Consider the following 21,988-nt stretch of genomic DNA (forward strand, 5'->3'; position numbering starts at 1 on the left):
ATTTATGACTCTGCTGTGTGATTTCTGCTCTTTCTACCAGCATCTTTTCTTTCGGGAGGATTCCCTTTGTGTTGGTTTTAAGTAGAGAGCTGAGAGTCGAGAAAGAGAGGATTAACAATTAAATAAGCTCTGAAGATGGCATGGTTGTGAAGGGGGGAGGATGAAGGAATACTCCACAGTAATGTACTTTTGTTTTCTTTTTGCTTTGCTTGTAGGACAAAATCTGCCGGGGAATTGGTGTTTTGAAGAATTTTACCGCTTTTAATCCTGTTCCCTTGGGAATACAAACCTCTCTAATCATGTCACCGGCCATGTGGAAATGGACTTATCTGGTTTCTCACCTTCTACTGTCCACCACAGTGTCACCTCTTGCCAGACAGCAGCCACTCCATCCAAAGAGGCCCTTCATCACTTTCACTGGAGAACAAGCAGAGGGAAACTTCAACCACTTGGTGGTGGACGAAAGAACTGGGCACATTTACTTGGGGGCCGTCAACAGGATCTACAAACTCTCCAGTGACCTGAAGGTCCTGGTGACCCACGAGACTGGTCCTGATGATGACAATCCCAAGTGTTATCCACCCAGGATAGTCCAAACCTGCAATGAACCCTTGACACCCACCAACAACATAAACAAAATGCTCCTCATAGACTACAAGGAGAATCGGTTGATAGCCTGTGGGAGTCTGTACCAGGGCATCTGCAAGCTGCTGAGGCTGGATGACCTCTTCAAGCTCGGGGAGCCCTTCCACAAGAAGGAGCATTATCTCTCTGGGGTGAATGAGAGTGGCTCTGTTTTTGGAGTCATAGTTTCTTACAGCAACATGGATGACAAGCTGTTCATCGCCACCGCCGTGGATGGGAAACCGGAGTATTTCCCCACTATTTCCAGCAGGAAGCTCACCAAGAACTCCGAGGCTGATGGGATGTTTGCATATGTCTTTCATGATGAGTTTGTGGCCTCTATGATCAAGATCCCCTCAGACACCTTTACCATCATCCCTGACTTCGATATCTACTACATTTATGGCTTCAGCAGCGGGAACTTTGTCTACTTCCTGACTCTGCAGCCTGAGATGATCTCACCACCTGGCTCCACCACGAAGGAGCAGGTTTATACCTCCAAGCTGGTCCGGCTTTGTAAGGAGGACACAGCCTTTAACTCCTATGTGGAGGTGCCCATTGGCTGTGAGAAGAATGGGGTGGAATACAGATTGCTCCAGGCAGCCTACTTGTCTAAGGCTGGAGCCATCTTAGCCAGGTCTTTGGAGGTTGGCCCTGAGGATGATATCCTCTTCACAGTCTTCTCCAAGGGGCAGAAAAGGAAGATGAAGTCCTTGGATGAGTCTGCTCTTTGCATCTTTGTCCTGAAAAAGATCAACGACCGCATCAAGGACAGACTGCAGTCCTGCTACAGGGGAGAGGGGACGTTAGATCTGGCCTGGCTCAAAGTCAAGGACATTCCCTGTAGCAGTGCGGTAAGTGAAGCCCCTCAGCACCCAAACTTTACCTCCTTGTGTGCTCACAGGTCTTGTCTTCAGATAACCAAGTCTCTCAGCCATTAAAACAGGGACCAAGGAACTGGAACTGCCTTGTCCCAGTCCTGGCTCTGCCTCCAGCTCACCACACCACCCAGTTTAACCAGCTCATACCTCAGTTTGCCCATGGACAAGCTAATGAAGGTATCAACAAACGTGCTGTGTTTGCTGATGAGCTAAACCAAGGGGTCTTGAAATCTTCAGGAGGAAATTGCCTGTTGTAATTACTTCACTGTGGAAATCATAGGGGTGAAATAATTTTGACCCAAAGCACAGTTTTGGCTCAAACCTAAACCAAAACAGGACCTAGAGAGTGTCAACGGCTTGTGCCGGTTTCTGTGTGCACTGGTGTAGTTTTATTTCCCTGGGCTGGAGTTGGAGCAGGATTTATTCAGGGAGCTTTGTGAAGCCAGGGCTTCATTTCTTCTAGGGCTGAGGAGCACAGGTCATTAACCATCAAAGCCCCTCTCCTTCCGGTCTCCAGCCAGCTCTGCGTCGCCTCTGCTCTGAAAAATTAAGGCCTGGCTGCAGATCAAGGATTAAATACTGCAAGATTTAAGGGCAGGATTGGGGAAGAGCCTCATCGAGCTGACCTACAAACGGTCTGAGGAAATTGTCTTGGTTTATTCTGTCGGTTCACTCGAGTGTCATGGCAGGAATGTGTCTCAGCCCCTCCAGCCCGGGGCTGGCTTTGATAGCAGGCACAGACATGGGCGTTAGGGCCAGCTCTGAGCTGGGCTGGAAGAGCCGCCTCTCCGGGCTTTGATTCCCGGCCTTAATTAGCTCTTTCAAGTGAGAGGCAAGTTCAAGTCTGAGAAAAGGGAATATGAGGAACTCCAGAGTGCTTTCCTGCCCCATAATCTCAAGGCAAGCAGGGCTCGGGATGTGGGGTTGCTCCAGCTCTCCTTTGTGCTCAAGCTCCCCTTACCAGGGGATTCCTGATGCTGCTCCTTGGTAGGACGAGGATGGACCAAGAGGAATGCAGGTGGGAATTTCATTGCAGGGAGACTGATCCTGCCTTACTCTGCCTTGATTCCCCTTTACACCAGTGTCCTCAGAGTCCTTGCTTGACCTTGCACTTCGTTCTCCCACACTGAATCTGTGGAGGGACAAGTCCTTCATTTTAGTTGGGATCTCCTACCTGGACCCGTAAAGCTCCCAATGGAGTGTTGCACAGGGAGAAAGGCTGTGCCCAAATCTGGCTTTGATTTTTTTGTTTAGCTGCAAGGCCTCTGCACATTCAAAGAGCTGCCTTTAGATTTAAGCTGGGAGCTTCCCACTGGAGTTTCTTTCCTGGGCTGTTAAGCCTCTCCATGCATTTGCATATCTGCTCTACTTGTGCTTCATACTAATGTCTGCAGTATTGGACCTCTGAAATTAGGAGGTTTGAAACCTCTCAGTCCTGGCTTCTGTGGCTTTAGACAGGAGCAAAAAGGCCAACAGCATTCTTGTGTCCCTTGGGTTGAGTCCCAAACCATGAAAACTGATGTCTCAGACTGAACTTGGAGGGGCCAGACTGCAGAAGTGGGAGAGAAGACAAGGAGCCAAGGGCTGGGTGACACAGTGAGGAAAAAAAGTGTTAGAGCATATTTGGGAGTGTATTTCTTCCCTGTGAATCAGAGATGCTAATACTAAGCTGGAAAAGAACCTGGAGATCCTTGAATTAAAAGAAGGGAGTCTGAAGAGTGTAACTAAGTAGGCTGTCCTCTCCTTAAATGAGCCTACTTAGAGCTGCTGGCATGCCCTGCCTGAGATCAGCTGTGCTGCCCGAGGGAAGAGGTATTAGTGACTTGGCTGCTGCAAGGGGTTGCAGAGTCCAGCAGCTAAGCTTGGAAAATATTTGATGGTTGGTGAAGTATTTTGGAGCCTGGATATGTGTCTGTGAGGGCCCTGTTTCCTTCGCTGATGTCCTGTTGCCAGCCAGCCCCCAGCACTGCTGCTCTGCCTCTCAGCACATGTGTTTGGAGCAGCTCTAAAACCAATTACAAAGCCATCAGTGAGACTTTTCCCTGGTTTTGTGTGGATGTCAAATGTTTCCCTGCTGGTGCAAATAGAGGCTTAACCCTCCTGAGATGCAGGCTGGAACTGAACTTCAGCTTTGCTACCTCACCTTCAGCAGCCGAAATCCTGCATGGGTACGGGTGCAGCTGATGTGCCTGCCACTGAGCATTTTAAATTAAGAGAGCAGAGATTTGGATTACATTTTAGGAAGAAATTCTTTACACAGAGACTAGTGAGGCCCTGGAACAGGTTGCCCAGAGAAGCTATGGCTGCTCTATCACTGGAAGTGTTCAAGGTTGGACAGGGCTTGGAGCAACCTGGGATAGGGGAAAGTGTCCCTGCCCGTGGCAAGGGGTGGAATGAGATGAGCTTTAAGGTCCCTTCCAACTCAAACCATTCCATTATTTCGTGATTCTTTGTGGTATTAACTGCAGGGTTATGGAGCTGGATTCACATTATCCTCACCTCTTGGTGCCCGGTCAGGTCTGGTTTTTAGTAACAAACATTCTTCCAATTTTTCTAATATTTCTGATAGAGCAATAACTGACTCAAAGGGGATCCACATTTTATGATTCTTCTGCTCCTGCCTTGATGTAATGCTTGCTCAGGGCCACTTCAGAGCAAGAGAAATCTCTTGGAGACCATTCCCAGCACAGCTCTCCTAACCTGCAATATGCACACAGATAATTACAGGGATGTGGGAGAACAGTGCTCTTGGCCCTGCTGGTAGTAGAGTCTGTAGCTTCTCTGGTCAGGCAGCTTGGTTGCAGCTGGATCTGGGAGACTTGAGGTTGGGCAGGACCTTGGTAAGCTGAGCTGGACAAACTGTGTCTCATGGTCAACATGCAGCGGGAGGCTTTGAGTCCCCAGATGCCCTGCAAGGCTGGATGTCCTGGAAACTTGCCCTGGCCTGGTTTGCAAACACAATATGAGGGCAAAGACGGAGACACAACTGTGTAATGAGCCTGTGATTCCCCTGCGCCAAGTTCCTGTGCGTGTTGCAGATGTTGGTAGTGTGATAGAAGCATTTGCAGGATGGGAAAAGTAAATATCCAGAGATGAATGGAGAATCCTCAATGTTCATTCCTCTCCTATCCCTGTGTTACAGCTGTCCTCCCTGTAATCTTCAGCACAGATCGGGAAAAAATGATAGATTTTTATGTCTGGGCAGTTGATTTGCAAATTGGTGATGTTCACCCAGGTGATAAATGGTTTCAGGTAATATCTCTCTGCAAATGCAGGATAATAGCTAATATTTAAAGAGTACACTTGACCCCAAACGCTTAAAAATTCATATAATCAGAGAAAAATGAGGCTGGATAAAAAAGGATTCTTATGAGGTCATCTGATTTGCCCTTCTGCCCTACTTAAAACATTCCTGACAGATGTTTGTCTCACCTGTTCTTAACCTCCGGCGACGGAGGTTCCTCTCTCTCCCTGTGCTGTGAGGAAGCTTTCCCTCATGTCAAATCCAAATCTCCTCTCTGGATACCGAAGCCATTCCTGCTTATACAGTCAGAGGGCACCTTCAAAGCCTTTGACACACAAGACTCTTGTTATACAGTCATGGAAAAGTGACCACTGCAGTGTGGTTGGTGCATGAAAATGTGTGGAGCAGTGGGAGCAGAGCTGTAGGGACGTGCAGGGTGTTGGAAGAAGGAAGGGCTGTTCTCAAGGGGAAAAAATGGGCTTCTCAAAGCAGGAAACAAACTTCATGTTGGCTTGAGAAGGCTGTGGTTTAAATAGGCTTCATGGACTTTGTAATTGAGCAACCTGCTCTAGAGGAAGGTGACCCTGCCCATGGTGGGGGGCTTGGAATGAGATGATCTTTAAGGTCCCTTCCAATCTAAACCATTCTGTGATTCTATGATTTCATAGTTCCATGATACAGTTGGAATATACTGGATTTCTTAAAAATAAATAATAAAAAACCACAATATCAGAGGAGGATGGAGATATAAATGTGCCCTTTTTGTACAGAAATTGATCATTGGGGGATTTGTTGATTATCATTACTATGAAATAGGATTAATAGGTGCATTTTGAAGCCCAGTGAGAATTCCATTACTGGGATGCTCAGCAGTGGAGGCAGGGGAGGCTTCCCCTCTACCTTGGGGAGCAATCAGATGAATGGCTGTGTGGGACATACAAACATGGATGGAGAAGAGGAGGGTACTGGAGACTGACCCCAAAGCAGCACAAAGGTGTCAAGGGAGATGGAGAGGAGAGTGAATCCTTGCTGGACCTTTGTCTCGCAGCGAAGCCCCAAACACAATGTGCTGTTGGCACGTGCTCCTGGCTGTCAGTTCAGGAGCTGGTTGCATCCCAGGGCTGTTCTCCTGGGAGATCCTGGTCTCCTCATCAGCCTGATGTGTCTTGCAGCATCACCTACTGCTCTGCAGCCTAACAGACTCCAGTCCCTGAGATGAAAAGGTGTCACCTCCATCGCTGCAGCTTTCACCGGATACGCAGCACAAATATCTGCCTGATAATCAAAGTGTCTGTCCCCAACTATCTCCTGCCTTCTTGCCGGTATTTTCTTTTCCTTTTGGCAGGAAATGGAGTTTGACTGTTTAAATTACTGTATTCAATCTCTTCCTGTTTTTCATGGCAGCGCTGTCACTTGGGGGAGAAATGAAATGTTTTCAGAGCCGACCGGCCAACAAAAGGCCTTGTGTAAAAGAACTGGGCAATATTTTCCCAGTGCTTTGCTAACAGAAGAAGATGTCTGGGGCCCATGTCACCTTTTGACAAGTGACTTGGCTGTAAAGGCTTCCCGTGCTTCTGGTGTCTGAGCGTGTAATTCCCCAAAACCTCTTTGAAGATGCCGCTGATGAGATCCCTGAGAGTCCTGCATCTCCTCCATACATCTCTTCCTCAAGTGGGCTGTGCTCTCCTGCTTTCCCTGCCTTGCCCTGCCCATCCTGGATGCCCACCAAGCAAGCACTGCTGTTGGGATGGGATTTAGCTGAATGCAGGAGGAGGTTGTAGAGGGCAAACTGCTGATCAGTCCTTCCATGAATGGTTGTTGGGCACATTTGGATGCCAGTTGGGTGCAGAGGTATTTTCCTTGGGCGGCACGAGCACCTCAGCCAGGATGAACACTGGGGCTGATCCAGGGGCTCTGTTCTGCTCCATGTCACCAGGTTAGGAAGGGCCTTTTCTAGCTCAGGTAATAGAAGAGCTTTGTGTATGGGATGGGATGGTCAATTTGACTCCTGGTAAGGCCACAGTTGGTGTTATGGCCAAGATTTTTCAATAAACAGCTTATTTCATGATATTCCTCTTCCTCCCAGGACTTGGATTTGCCACCACTGGTGTTAACAAGACACACAGAATCTCTGAGACACCAAGATGGGGAGCAGCATTATGCCTGCTTTACAGGAGGGTTGGGTAAGGCACAGTAAAACATAGCCCAGGGACTCCTGGATCTTAGTGCCATTCCCAGGAAAAGGGAATATCATCCTTGCTGTTGCATTCCTCTCTAGCATGGTGAACAGAAAAACAGGGTCATCCTGAAAGAAGGATGTGGGCTGGAGCTGCTGGAAAGAAGCAGCGTTTCAAGGGGAAAAATATCACTTTACAAAAAAAAGTATCATAAAAACAGGAATTGTCATCCCTGTCTCTCATTTCCCCCATCATTTCCCCACAAAAGGGAAAGACGGGGGTAAAAGGGAGTGTTAGCTTTTGCTTAGCTCTTAGGAAGGAGATCCATGTGTGGAAGGAGATCCATGTGATCCTGGTGCTTTGACATCTTTGCACACACAGCCCCTGCCTGTTCCTCTTGGCAGGGTCGGTCTGTAAGTGATCCTGACGCTTTTCCATGGGAATGACTCCGTCACAGGAATGAGCTGTTGGTTTTGTTAGACCTTGTAGTGTCCCTGCTTGTCAGTTGGGGTATCCTAAGTTATCCTAAGTGTCAATGCCACTCGTGCTGGATGGACAAGAGTTTTGGGTACACGTTTTACATACACATCTTTACCCCAAATTATACAGACTCCTGTTCCTGATCCAAAGGGTTCATGGTCAAAGTCAGTTCTTGGTCAGGTTCTAACAGTGTTTTCTTCTTCTTACTCTGAAAATGCAAATAAAGAGCAGGAAATCCCCGAAAAAAATGACAGAGTGCAGTGTTTGGAAAGGCAGTACCCTGGGAAATACGGTAATGTCTCTCTGGGAATGCCCACTGGAGACTCGCAGACGGAGCAAACAGGCCTGTGACTGCCAAATCTGTGTTTGTATAATTGGTCACATCAGTTTGTGTTGGATGGGAGTGTATGTGTGTGTGTGTGTGTGCAGAGTGTGTTGTCCGAGGGACTCGCTCAGAAACTTTGATAAGAGGTGACAGGGACACTGGGGGCTGGAGAGGGTGGAGGCTGAGCTGAGGAGGCAAGAGGGACAAGAGGTAGAGCCCTGTGATTTGTAGATCTCCCCCATGCACCTTCCCTCTCCTCATTTCTCCACGCCCAACAGGCCTGACCATCATCTCCCCTGCAAAACTGGACGTGCTCTGGGATGAAAGACATTCCAGCAGGGAGAAATGTCATGTTATCCTGCCACATGAGCAGCTCAGGGAGCTCTCCCCAGTGACACAGCTGGGCTTTCTCATGATTGTTGCCAGGGGTGGAAGTGGCCAGGGATGTCTGGGGTCCTGCTCCTCAGACTGATGGAGAGCAGCCGACTCCATAGCTCCGATGCTCCGAGCAAGGTCCTGGCCCCTCTGAACCAGAATTAGGAAATTCTCCCCACCTCCTCCCCTCTGAGGTGAGCAGCAGGCTCATTAACTAATTAGCACTAAGCCACTGAGCAGCGTGCCTGGTGTTCCTGCTGGAGACATGGTGCCTGGTGTTCCTGCTGGAGACATGATGGCTCGGATTTAATGGAGTTGCAGGAACGGTGACTTCACCATAGGGCTTCTCCAGCACCTCCATGAGCTCTTAGTTCAGCTGGATATGGCTGCTGGCAACACCCCAGCCCTCCAGACATCCTCAAAAGCCCCCCATTTATTCAGGTGGGGATGTATATCCCAACCTGGCGAGAGCTCCTTTGCAGGGGCTCCTCAGGCAGCACATGGATCATCTTCTCTTTTCCATTGGTGGTGACTCCTCTCTGCCTTCAACCAGCAGGGATAAGGACATTTCCCTGCTTCTGTAAAGTGCTCGATGCTCCAGGTAGGAAAAAAGTGGATTTGGAGGCTCTGGAGGAGAGAAAAACAAAAACTCTTAATTCCCTACATCAACTGCAGCTTGCACTTAAGGGCTGTAAAGCAGGTCCTAATTGCAGGAGAGGATGATTGCATTTGAGGTATTAAGTAGGTTCCTCAGTATTAAACACCTGTCCTTGAAAAGAGACTTCCAGATCAGTGGATGCAGAAATAATGCTGGCAAGTAATTAATTACCCTCTTATCATCCCCCACCCCCATCTTGAAACCTCTCCTTCTAAGATCCTCATTGTCCTGGGAGGGGGAGGGAAATACACGTTCACTGGGAACAAAAATACACACGCGCTGGAAAAAACCTCCTTCTCAAAACTAATTATTTAGTTCCTAAGCATAAAGCAGGAGGCAACCCTGTGCCTTTAAGTGGCTGGGTGCCAAATCCCCTAACAGAGCTGTTCTCCTCATGTCTGGGTGACCCTGCTCACACAGAATGCTCATTGAGGGCAGAGCAGGACCCAGGGCCACGGAGTTGCTGTTGTGTCTGAGATATTCCAGGCTCAGGTCCCTCCCCCACCACCATTCCCATCCCTGCACCACGTTGGCTCTGCCTGAGCAGCTCAGCATCCCTCAGCATCACCCCCAGGTCCTGGTGGTCCCTCAGGCTGCAGGTGAGCAAGGTGCCAACTTCTCCACCACTGCCGGTTGGTGCCAACTTCTCCACCGCTGTGCTTTTGCCACGTGGACAATTAGATTTTTGTTTCTGGGAACTGGTCTTTGCTGCTTCCCCTGCCAGCAGCCCAGGCTGTTTTCTTCTGTGGTCGAGCCCTGCGGTCGCCTGTGGCTCAGCTTTGCATTTTTGGAGGGCTCCATATGTTCTCCTCTCATTCTCCTTCCACGCCAGGAGATCAGCGACTCCGCAAACCTGACCTCGTGTTGCCTCTCCAGGAGGTTGCCTTGCAGGTCAAGGGGAATGCTTGTGCAAGAGGTTTTGTTTTTTTTTTTTTAAAAAAAGAAAACAAACAAAAACCCCCCCCCCACACAAAAAAAGCAGAAAGCAAACCCCAGATGTCCTGGAAGAGCCAGAAGCAAAGTGACTCCAGCTCCCTTGGTGAGCACGATGCTATTTAAAGCACCTCCGGAGCAGGGACAGGCGAGTGTGGGAGTTCAGACAATGCCCGTTCTGTTGAGGAGGGGGCCAAGGGAATGCTGGATCCAGCACTGCTTTCTGGGATAAATCCTCTGCAGACCCTTTCTTCCTTGCCTGATGCAAGTGTAGCTGTCGGGGTGAAACACGGGGCAGGGTCTGTCTTAGAGCTTGGGGAACCAGCAAGGATATTTAACCTTTGGGAATGATCTCATGGGCGTGGTTATTTGATTATATTCTGGGAAACATGGAAGACTTTTCTTTTTTCTCCCTGAACTATTCATGTTTTTCTACTTACCCAAATTCCATGGATGGGTCCATGTTGTACCAGGTAGGATAATACAGATGTTGGAAGCAGTGTCTTAAAGACTGGAGATGGGAAAGGCTGTTTTACCCACAGAGAGATATCTGAATCACATCTGACCATATTTCTGCCCAGACACTCCCAGCCTGGCATCTGCATGACTTTGGGATGTAGTTTTTGCTCTTAAGTTTGTTTTAGAGGCATTTTATTAACACTGTCCCAATTTTTGGGTAATATAACAACAGCTTTGGGATGAAATGTGGTGTTTGCAGAGCCAGCATGGACCTGGCTGGATAGATATGTTCAAATTGAGGATAGAGCTGGGGACCTGGGTGTCCTGGACACATCTACCTCCAAATCATCCTTCTGTTCAGCTCTGCTTTGTTGCACTGATAAATGACTCTAATGGGATGAACATGTCTTGCTGAAATGCTGATCTTTGTTGCACCTTTCTCCTGCAGAAAACTACACAGTACTTAGGACTTAACATGTCCTTTGTGCCACCAGCCCCCAGTTCCTTCAATTTGGGGGCCAGTAATCATGGCGGCCCCAATGTTTGCTGCTTTATGGTGCAGATTCTCATAATATGTGGCTACCCCATCCCTGGAAGTGTTCAAAGCCAGGTTGGACAGGGCTTGGAGCAACCTGGTCTAGTGAAAATTGTCCCTGCCCATGGCAGGAGGGTGGAACGAGATAGGCTTTAAGGTCCCTTCCAACTCAAACCATTCTATGATTCCATATTTAAAATATTTAAAGAAGTATTTGAAACTAGGAAAAGCAAGACACCTAGACAGATATGCAACTAAAAGGTAATGACAGAGGGACCTCTGTTTCCTCCACGCAGTACTGGAGCTGCTCTAGCTGATAGAACATGTGGGTGACATTAGATCAGTAGGAACAACATCGTATTTTCCCTGTTTCAATGTCATTACCCCGTCATTGTCAGTGTTCCAAAATATAATAGGATTTGTTCAGCTGATTTATCCTGTAAACAAGCAATATTAGCCAGGCACGTATTTAGACACGGGGAGAGAGGGGGGAGAGGCAGAGCAAGGGAGTTTGCAGAAGGGAATAATAAAAATTTACTCCTCCTAATGAGGGAATGACCCAGCACTCATGGATGGGCTGGGGCTGTTGGTTGGGATCCCGAGCCAAGAAACACAGGGCTGTGATTGTGATGCTGTCCCTGCTTCCAAGGGCTGGCTGCAGCCTCCCACTTGCCCCATCCCACTTTCAGATGCGGGAGGAGTTAGAGCTTAATGGCTTGAGTGAATTTACACTCCCCTGATATAAAGTGCTCTGAATTCCTCAAGTACCGAGATCTGCCCAGATAGCGGCAGCAATCGGGGAGATTTTTCTCTTCAGACCTCGAGTGCTTTGGTTTGTTGTTTAAACTGATAACGGGGCTTCTTTAAATTCATTTTCTGTGGGATGGTAAGCCCAGACACGTCTTGCTTCTCCCTGATACGGATGCACAGCCCTGGATCGCCGTTATTTGTTGAGCAAGCCAAGCTCTCACTAGCGCATACATCCCATTCATTACAGCACTTAACTTACCTTTGCAGGACCACAGTGAGGCTTAATTAGTGCTTTTAAGGGGCTCTGGGCTCTCCGGGTGAAGGTGTTGCTTGCATGCAAAGCAGTGATGTTGTTCCATTTATCCGGCTCTGTTGGTGCACGTGGCACTTTGCAGCCCAAATGATAATTTTGTCTGTGTAACAAAATAATAATTATAAGCAATTGTGATTCAGTGGAGAATCGCTGGTGGTGCTGGCTTAGGGGAGGCAGCTGGACTCTGTCCAGCAAGGTGCTGGTGTGTCTCACTGAAACAGGAATGAGGAGTGCCAGAAATGCCCCAGAAATGTCGTTTAAGCTCTTTGCTGCCAATAAATAGAGGTAGTGGGTCAGACACACTGTGAAAGGGAGGACAGGTCAGCAAGAGAAGGATCCTGCACCCTTCAGCATTGCAGGCAACAGGCAGTGATGATGTTGTTGTGGGGACCTGAGGAACCCTGCAGTGTATCTGCAGATGGACACGAGAGTTTGTAACTTGGGGAAGGGAATGTCTCTCTTTTCAGGGTCTCTGTTGGATGGACATGCCTGAGAGAAACCCATGTTATGGCAAGGATGTTCAGGATTACAGGGCACAGCTGACAGAGGACAGAGCTCCAGTCTCTCCTTACACCTCTCCCACCACTGCAGTTGAAGTTTCTAGGAGCTTGATATGTAGACAGCCTTTGGCTGATCAGGGAAACGTGACAGCCTTTAGGATTAAATGCAGCACCTTCTCTCAGAGGTGTCTTTCTGCTTACACAAAACCCCCTTTTCACCTAAGGTTTCCCCTATCTGGGACTCTTTCTCCCCATCTCAGCTACAGTAGCACCAGGAAAAGTCAGTGCTACTGTGCTTCAGGTGTGTAGCACAGCTTTGCTGCTGGAATAAGTTCTCACAGAAGAGCTCTAGCAGCTTATTTGATCAATACTTCCCTTTTGAAAAATCCCTAAATGCTTATTTACCCACTAGTCCATGCTAGTTTCAAAGGCAGAGTCTCTACACTCAATAATCTCTCTCTCTCTCTTTTTTTTTTTTTCTTGGAGGTGTGTGTGTGTGAAATTCTAAGTGAATTTTTTTAAAGTACTGATCTGAAAGCCACTGAGATTATATTCCTCTGTTTATCCTTCAGTGCCTCATCCATATGATCCTCTGAGCCAGCAAGGGGATATTTATGGGACTGCAGGAGAGCTCAGCTTCCTTTTACACCTTTTGCAGTCACAGTTGCTGCTCTTCAGGCCACGTCCATCCTCCTTGTTTGTAGGTACAGTTGCCACCTGTGACAGGATGAATTCCAGTGACCTTTGGGATCTGATTTTCACTCTACCTGCAGGGGTTGGGATGTTGATGCTGAGATTTGGAATTATGGTGATGCTGGAAATGTTTTGAAGGGGTAGAAATACAGTTCACAAAAGGGAGATTTGGCTGACACAGTGATGGTGTTTGGGATGTGGGATGGGAAGAACTCCATGAATGGGAGTGTTTATACTGTCTCAGTCTGACTTTGCATTGCTGTTGAAGGTACTGTCCCTCTTCCCTCCCTACATCAGACCCTTGGGGTCTAATTAAGGCACTTAAAATAGCACTTAAATTACAATATCCAAACACAGGGAGCGCAAATATCCCACTGACAGATATTGATAGGAATCCAAGTCAGTTCTGCACCGTGCCCTGTTTATCTTGACTTGGGGAGAGTGTTTCTCCTGGAGAAACTTGGAGGTGAAGTTGACACTGGACCTGAGGGATCTGATGAAGCTGGTATCAGTCAGAAACAGAGACTCATTAACCTACTGGTCTTTCAGGCTGGATCCTTAATTACCTCTTCATTTGTGCTGGTAGGATTGTCTTCTCTGCAGGTGACCAAGAAGGGAGTAGGTGGCTCTGCTGAGGAAGGTGTTTCACACTTAATATCCACGATGTGCTTCTCTGGATAGTCAGTCGTGGACTTTCCATCATGGGGGCATGAACTTATTCCCTTTGATCACAGAAACCTAGAATGGCTTGGGTTGAAGAGGACCTTAAAAACCATACAGTTCTAACCTCCCTTCCATGGGCAGGGACATCTTCCATGGGCAGGGACACCTTCCACTGGACCATGTTGCTCTGAGCTCCATAATAAGCCAGTGTTGCTTCCAGAGCAGAAATGCTGCTGCTGATCAGTCCCAGGCAACATTTCTGTGTAAAGTAGGAACCAGAATGGGAGAATAATCCATGGGCTGAAAAGTCTTGGCAGTGGCAGCTCTGTGGCTGTGGCTGAATCAGCAGATGCTAAAATCTGGGGTCTGCATCTCCGAGGTCTGAAGCAAGAAATGAGAAAAGCAAACTTATTGCCAGAATTGCTTAAAGATCGTAATATTGGGGTCTAGAAAATTTGTAGGAGTTCACTAATGGATTTACCTTGTACCCATCTTTTGGCACTGTAATCATTCAGCAAACTGTGACTTAGAGGATGTTAAATTTATAGTACAATTACTTTTATACACAATTACTAATAATCACCCAGCTCTGCTAAGCTAGAGGTCTGAAGACTAAAGAAACCTGTTGGTCTCTGTAAAAAGGCAGCCTGCTCTTCAGGAAATTGCAAATTTTACGACGTGGAGGTGCCTGGTATGGACTGTTGGGAAGTCTTACACTCACAGCATAGAAGGGACATAAATACAGGCATAAAAAGTCTGTACTACATTAAGATTCTGCAGCACTCTGGAAACTTGACACCAGTCCTTGAACTAATGCTTAAACTACAGACCTAAAAACCAAAGGACTGCACCAGTTCTAGTCAATTTGAGTAACTTTCCCCTCTGTTCTTGCATTCCTGAATTGTGTTTGAATGAAAACCTCTTAGCATGGTGGGTGCAATTTCCCTATAATTGGGAAAGTTACTGTAACTGCACTGTCATTTGTATATGGTGACATGTAATTGCACAGTAACCACTGCTGTGGGTGCACAAGTGAAAAGCAGAGTGCAATTATAATGTATTTCCAAGTGCTGGCTCTTTATCCAGCTTCTGTTATATCACAGAGCACCCCGGGGAAACGGTGCTGGGTATTTTTGGATGTCATTAGACTGCAGGCCAACCACTGAGGAGTGGGTTGGTTGGTGATCTGTGCTGTCTTTGGTCAGTGGCCATCTCTTTGTGCACAAAATTTTGAGTTGCAGATGGCAAAAGTCCACGGTTTTTTCCTGATCTACTGTTAGGAATGCATGGGGTGGGAAGGGCAGTAACAGGCATCAAATTATGGGAATGATGTGGCACGAGGGGAAAGTCAGAGGGGCTCTGTCCATCCTGCACGAGGATTTCACAGCTCAACACGGCCAACAGGCTGAAAAGTGATGGTTCTGCTGGAGTTCACAGCACAGATCAGGGGGAGAAGGGACGTGAACCAAAATCCACTGATTTCACAGGAGTCAGAGGAGACACTGGGATGCAGCATGGCCAGAAGCAGAGATACTGCAGAAGGTCAGAGGCAGAGTAAATCCAACTTCAGGAATGCAAAGTACTGATGCCATGGGCAGGTTAAACCAGCATTTAACCAGAAGTTCACCGTGCTGAAACCACCAAGAGGACACGCCCAGGCAAACAGGAGAAGCACAAGCCTTGGGTACCATCCTGCTGCTGTCGGAATTTAAGCACCTGTTGTTTGTGGGAGATGGTTTCCCTCATTTCCAGCTCCACTGGATAAGGATTTATGCTTCACCCCTGCACCAGGTGATCTAGACCCTAAATTGCCTAGCTTGTCTCTCTTCAGGTACCATGAAGTTCCTGGTTAGAGATTTTCCTAGGGCTTCCACCTGTCTAGATTTTTAAATATCCTGTTGAGTGGGCACATGCCCACCCTCACTCAGTCCTTGCTGTTGGAAGGAAAGGAGATCTTGCAGTCAGATGATGAAAAAGACCTTGGATATCTCCTTGCAAAGACTGAAATGTGTGTTCCTGTTGATTTCTTATTGCTGTTGGCTCTCTGGCCCTGCTGGCAGCACAGACAGCCCCTAATGTATGTGTTCCCTCCATCCTTTGCCGTGGCCAAGCCTGAGATAACAGGAGTGAGAAGCCAAGTACCTGCCACCGTGTGAAGACAGGGCTGTTAGGTATTAGCTGTAAATCAAAGGCTTGGCCATTGGGACAGCCTTTATCCCCAGTGAGTCTGTGGAATTGCTTTGGAGCCTGCTGAGAGATGTGGAAAAAGGTGCTTTGATCGAGGAGGAAGATTTCTCCAGAGTGAAAGCAAGGAGGAATGAGGGGTGGCTAATCCCTTATTGAGGCTGTTCCCCAAATATGGATTAGGCTGTGTTTGATTGTCAGGGGGTGGTTGAGAGGCAAATGGCTAAAGTAGATGTTTAAGGGACAATTGATGTATTATGAGCACTGTCTGGGCTGGCCCCCTGATACCTGGTGCTTCAGTCACTCCTGCAATGCCAAGGAGCCCACTGCTGCTGGGGAATCAGATGAGGACAGGGAAGGAGGTGCTGTAATCAAATCTCTAACCCTTCTGCTGAATTTGGGGTTTTGGGGACTCAGCAAATCCCTCAGGGACTGAGCCAGCACCAGCCTAGTAAAACCATCCTCTGCAGGAGGGCTTGGATGTGTTAATTATTTATTTGATAGGCTTAATCCTGGAGGAGGCAAACACCTGCCAGAACCCTCCTGGAAATCAGGCCCATTCTTTTGCACATCCTTCCTTTTTCAGTGGTGAATGTGACTCTTGGCCGCGGTGTCACGGCTGCAGATGAACCCCACGATTGCTGACACAGGGAGTGGTGGCAGGAGCAGACCCCAGCCTCCCACCAGCTGGTCCCCCTTCCCTTCAGCCCAGGATGGAGAGGCAGCTGGTGGGACTTGTGAGGGCATTTTTACCCTGGGAGCTGCCAATCAGTCCGAGATGAGGATATTTCAGATATGCAGAGCACCTTATAAGCCTGTGTTTAGCAGCTTTCCTGGGGCAGAGGGGTGGTGAGTAATATTCCCTCTTTTGCAGGTGGGAGTTCAGTGTGGGATGATGAACTGATTGATTCCAGTCCAGCATCCCAACCACGAGCCCACAATTCCTTCCCAGTTACCTGCTGAGTGTGTCGTGACTTTCTGGGTTAGGTTTTAACCACTCAGGATGCCAGAATTGCTGATGTTATTCCCACCTCTTTAGACCTTCCCTTTGCCTATCCCTGCTATCCCAGCCGGTGTGGCAGCAGCATTAGAAGCAGAGTGAATTCATGTCCTCACCTCCTCTTTCATTCTGGAAAGTCGTTAACGCAAAATTGCCAAGCAGAGAAGCTCCAGAGAGTTGAACGTGGCTACTTTATATTGCTGCTAGGAGTGTCTGGAATTGAAAATAAACCTGTGCTTGCAACTCCTGACCCTTTCATCATAAATCCAAACTTCCTTACATGTTTCTCTTTCGCTGCAGAAGATGACTGTATTTCTGTCTTTACAAAGGCCTGTGTGCAGCTGAGAGCCACAGCTGTGCAGAAGCCGGGTGGTGTTTATTTGTAGGGTTTTGCTTGCTGGCGTTTTTTTGGCAGATGATCCCCAGAGGAAATAACCCAAATACGTTAAACGAAAATAGTTTTCATGTGGCGTGTGGCTCGCTGGCCTCGCTCCTGTTCCTGGGGGAGGGCTGTCCACACGGCAAACCGCAGCTCTGGGGTTGCTGCTCTGGCACCCACCCAGCAACACACGAGTGGAGATGGAATCCTGGAGTAATTTGTGTTGAAAGTGACCCTAAAGACCATCTAGTCCAATTCCTCTGCCATGGGCAGGGACACCTTCCCTATCCCAGGTTGCCCCAAGCCCCGTCCAACCTGGCCTTGAACACTTCCAAGGATCCAGGGGCAGCCACACGTTCTCTGGGCAACCTGTGCCTGGGCCTCCCCACCCTCATCATAAACAATTTCTTCTTTGCATCTACTGTGACTCTACCTTCTTTTAGCTTAAAGCCATCACCTCTTGTCCTATTGATACAGACCCTACCAAAAATCTGTGCCAGTATTTCTTTGTAAGTCCTTCCTATAAGGATGTGCCCTTCTGTAAATAACAGAGGGAAAATAAGATTAAATAATAGGCTTAAATTAATTTTGTGTCTATATAGGGGAAAACCATAATATCAGCCCCATTAAGGGTAGGTGTGAGCTCAGCTGGAGCTGGGTCCAGTCTGATGGAGGAGCAATTAACCTGGGGCAATTAAATTAATTCTCAACAGGTGGGAGATGAGCTGCAGATCACCCACAGGTGGTTGTGCTTGATGCTGGGATCTCTGGCTCTGTATCTTGTGAGTCTGTTAAAGGCTCCTGCCTGAAACTGGAGTTTCTGGATTGTGCAGGAAGGCAGCCAGATGATTCCATGGGTCCTTTCTGGTCTCAAGTGCTTCAGCTGGAGTAGTTGGTTTTGGCTGTGCTGCGGGGAGGGAAGCACGTGGGAGGCTGAGCTGCTCCAAGGAGGATGCCTCTGACAGTGCCAGCTCTGCTTGATTTATATCATTTCACTGCTTGTCAGCGTAATTTCCTCTCGTTGGAGATGGAGCTTTGTGCACTGCACCCAAGGTAAGGCGTCTGCTGGCACCATTAAGCTTTTCATCCTCTCGGTGGGGAGGAAAGCTGTCTTGTTTTCCTTAAAAACTTTCTTCCCTTTCCCCTCTTTCTGCCATTTGGGAATTTCTTGCTTTCAGTCTGAAATGATTCCTTTCAGCTTGACAGACCGTTAGAATGAGCACTTATGCAGTTTTATTATACCCTTGAAACACAAATTGTACTAATTTGAGAGCTTAAGAGTTTCTGGTCAAACTGTGCCTGACTTGAAGACTTGGATTCTTCTTAGATCCTACATCCACAGCACAATTCAAGTTGGGAAGGACTTAGGGGGCCTTTCAAGTATGATGCATCTTTCTGTTAGATACTTAGGCTGTGTGGATCATCTGGAGTCCTTTTGCAACCAGCTCTGTGGGATGGTGTATTTACTTCCTCGACATTCCTCCTTTCCTCTGCTGATTATGGATTTCTATCCTGACCTGTGTGACAAAGCTGGGATGCAGATTTACCTCAGACTTTGTGCTGGCATTGTGCACCAGCAGCATCCTGTCTGCTGCTGGTGGAGGCTGTTGATCTGCTCTGTAATTGCTCTTTGAGCCGGTGTTTTAGCTCTGAAAGGGCAGTCCACAAACACTAATGACTCTTGCAGGCCAGAGCTCAGGATAGCTGATCCTTACTAATGGCTCTTCGAATTCCTCATAGGTTTTATGTATTTATAAACACATTTAGGACACATTATTCTTCCACTCAGTAAAAACCATCTGTAATTACTGCCTGTAATTGCTGGGTGAGGATAAAGTGAATCAACTATCAGGCTTTTTACTGCTGGTGAACTCAAGCATGGAGCATCAAAAATTCTAGCCATGTTTCCAGGAAGATGTGAGCTCACACAAAGAACATTGTCATGGTCCTTTGTTACTGATACATCAAAATTAGGCAACCTGCCTGTACAGTCAATTATTGCCTTCCCAAGCCTTAGTCCACCAAAACATTTTGAGTGAATGCTTAACTTCAAATCTGTGAGTGATCACAGAGAAGTTAATAAAGTCCAATTGGTTTGGCAGTTGAGTGCTGGGATTTTTATGGCTTCAGCTTTATTTGACTTATTCTGTGGAGATGTGTAACTTGGACTAGCTTCACCTACTTTGGTGGTGTCTGTACCTCGCTGCCACTGTACTTCTATAATTCCCTGAAGCCCAAGGAAACACCCTCAGAGATATCCAGACACCATGTACGCTCATGTGAGAGGATCCCAGTGGAGCATCTGTCTGATGACACTCCTGTGGAGTTCAAATGCAACAGGTTAAATTAGAGCTTAGGTAGCATGCTTAGTGAACAGGGGCTTTCCTCTGGCTGGTGGGAGTTCATGGGTATCTCCAACAAATGCTGGAAATCTTCCCTAATAGTTGTGAAACCTTCCCTCCTCTCCAAAGAACTTGAGTGAAATGCAGTATCCCTGTAAGATGGATAATCATAGAAACATAGAATGGTTTGGGTTGGAAGGGCCCTTCAAGACCATCTCATTCCACTCCCTGCTATGGGCAGGGATGCCTTCCACTATCCCAGGTTGCTCCAATCTGGCCTTGGACACTTCCAGGAATGGGGCAGCCACAGCTTCTCTGGACTTCCCTACCCTCACAGGGAAGAATTTCTTCCTAAGATCCAATCTAACCTTCTCTGTCAGTTTGAAGCCATTCACCCTTGTCTAAAACCCCTCTCCAGCTCTCTGGGAGCCCCTTTAGATACTGGAAGGGGCTCCAAGTTTATAGAGTTTAGTTCTTACAATGGCCTCTACTGCAGATTTGGGCTGGGCTGACCATCTCTCTCCCAGACAATTCCTAAACAGGCCTTGGAGGACTCTAATGTCCAAGATGTAGCATGAGCAATCCTAAAGAGTTTGGAATTGGGAGGATTATTTAGATTTCATAGATATCATTATTATATTGGATCTCGAGCCCAGAGGGCAGGTCAGGGTCTTTTTTATTTGCCAGGGCAGATTTAGCTCAGTGGTTCTTATTCTGGATCCCATGGGAATAACGTGCATACTTTTTTTTGACAGAATTAGATATGTTTAAGGCATTTTCAGCAGATTTTGTCTTTGATTGCTAGGTCTTGACTGGTTGAACTGACTGGTAAAGCAGTAGGAAAAAGGCTTAAAGTAATGTATCCTGCTGGGCTGTCATTCAAGACAACCAAGTTTCCAGTTTTCCTTCTGCCTGTAACTCATCACACAACTTTTGGACAAACTTTTTTTCCACCTCTCTGTTTCTCCAGCCCTCAGGGGTTTGTCAGCTTGCTTAAATTACAGACCTGTTATGCAAGGGGTGGACACTTCCCAAATGGCTAAAGAATGGGTGACTTCACTTGTTTATACCCTCTTTTCTTTTTGCTTGCAGCTGTTAACAATCGATGACAATTTCTGTGGCCTGGACATGAATGCCCCCTTGGGAGTATCATCCATGGTGAGAGGGCTCCCCATTTTCACTGAGGACGGAGACAGGATGACATCTGTGATTGCCTACGTCTATAAGAACCACTCCCTGGCTTTTGTGGGCACCAAGAGCGGGAAGCTCAAAAAGGTAAGACCTGATTGTGTTCCTCTAACTCAGATTTTCATGTTGTTGAGATTTGCTGCATTGCATTGAGCCTGAGAACAGTTTTTGTGCTAAGGTTCTCCTGTTTTGAGGATTAAAAAAAATGTTTTGGTTGGCAAAAAAAACCTGTTTCATCCTTGAGGGAGAGAGAGAATCTGAGATAAGGATAAAAATCCTTCTTCCAAATTGTCGCTTGTCAGAAAATGAACGTTTCTGAAGTCAAACCACACGTCCGGTCACAGACAGACTTGATGTAGTTCACATCCAACAGAATTGTCTGTGCTCAGACCATCTCTAATTAAGCAGTTGGTCACAGGGTATCTGTGCATGCTGGAGGAAAACTGATTGTGGCTGAAGCTTAAGCAACGGGATTCATGCTCTGGAGATCTTTCAATGTGACTGGGCTGTGATTTCAGCACGAGTCCAGCATGGGATTAGTGGTTGCTCTGTTTGTGTCAGGCCTGGTGCTTGTGCTAAAGGAAGAGTGTTTTCATCAAAAGAAAGCTGTGTCTTGAAGGATAATGAGCTTTTATGTTTATGGTTGATGCCACATAATCTCAAATACAATAAAGAGTGTATTTATGTTCCTCCCTGTGTGTTCTCACTAGAAATATGCCCTTTGCATGGCAGTAGCTCTGCAGTTTGCTGTGTAAGGCAATACAAGAGAGGCTTGAGAGGTGGAATCATCTACCTGTGGTTTTCTCAAGGGAAAAAGAGGTGTTAAAAGTGACCTTCTCATGCTAATGATGGACCTTGCCTCCATTTGAACCTCTTTGTGCCAGTCTGACAATGTTTGTCTGAAAGCTCAGCCCAGGAGGGTTGTAAAATATTGTATGTGCAAGGAGACTGTGTGGCTTTGCCATGATAATGGTGAGAGGTTGGAAAAGGGAGGTTGGGCAAAGCCTTGGGGGTTGTGTTGGGTGTTGTTCTCCCTTTGAATCCCTTTTGCAAGTAAACACTTCTCAGTTGGGGAAAGGAAGGTGCTTTGAGAAGGTGACCCATTGTGTCTTGTGCAGAGGATGGGTAGAGAGGACAAGGGGAAGAAAGGGAGTTGCTTCCTCATGGATGTTTAAGGAATGTCTGAAATCTCTGGCTTTATTCCTCTACCTGTTTCCTCACTTGAAAAGAAAACCAGGGTTGTAAATTCAGATGACATTTTCCCCATGCTGAGGGAGGGCTGCAA

The 21,988-nt window shown here is 47.3% G+C and overlaps 1 protein-coding gene across 2 annotated transcripts in view; it reads left to right on the forward strand.

Annotated features, from left to right (window-relative positions):
• PLXNA4 (plexin A4) overlaps positions 1 to 21,988 on the forward strand; it is a 450,677-nt gene that overhangs the window by 26,995 nt on the left and 401,694 nt on the right. For both annotated transcript variants that reach the window (XM_027665966.1, XM_027665967.1), the window contains exons 2-3: positions 216 to 1,478; positions 20,608 to 20,790. In XM_027665966.1, the coding sequence (XP_027521767.1) occupies positions 300 to 1,478; positions 20,608 to 20,790 (1,362 nt within the window). In that variant the 5' untranslated portion in view covers positions 216 to 299. The remainder of the gene's footprint in view (positions 1 to 215; positions 1,479 to 20,607; positions 20,791 to 21,988) is intronic.

Source organism: Corapipo altera, unplaced genomic scaffold (genome assembly GCF_003945725.1).
Source record: "Corapipo altera isolate COAL_440 unplaced genomic scaffold, ASM394572v1 178, whole genome shotgun sequence".
NCBI classification, from domain to species: domain Eukaryota; kingdom Metazoa; phylum Chordata; class Aves; order Passeriformes; family Pipridae; genus Corapipo; species Corapipo altera.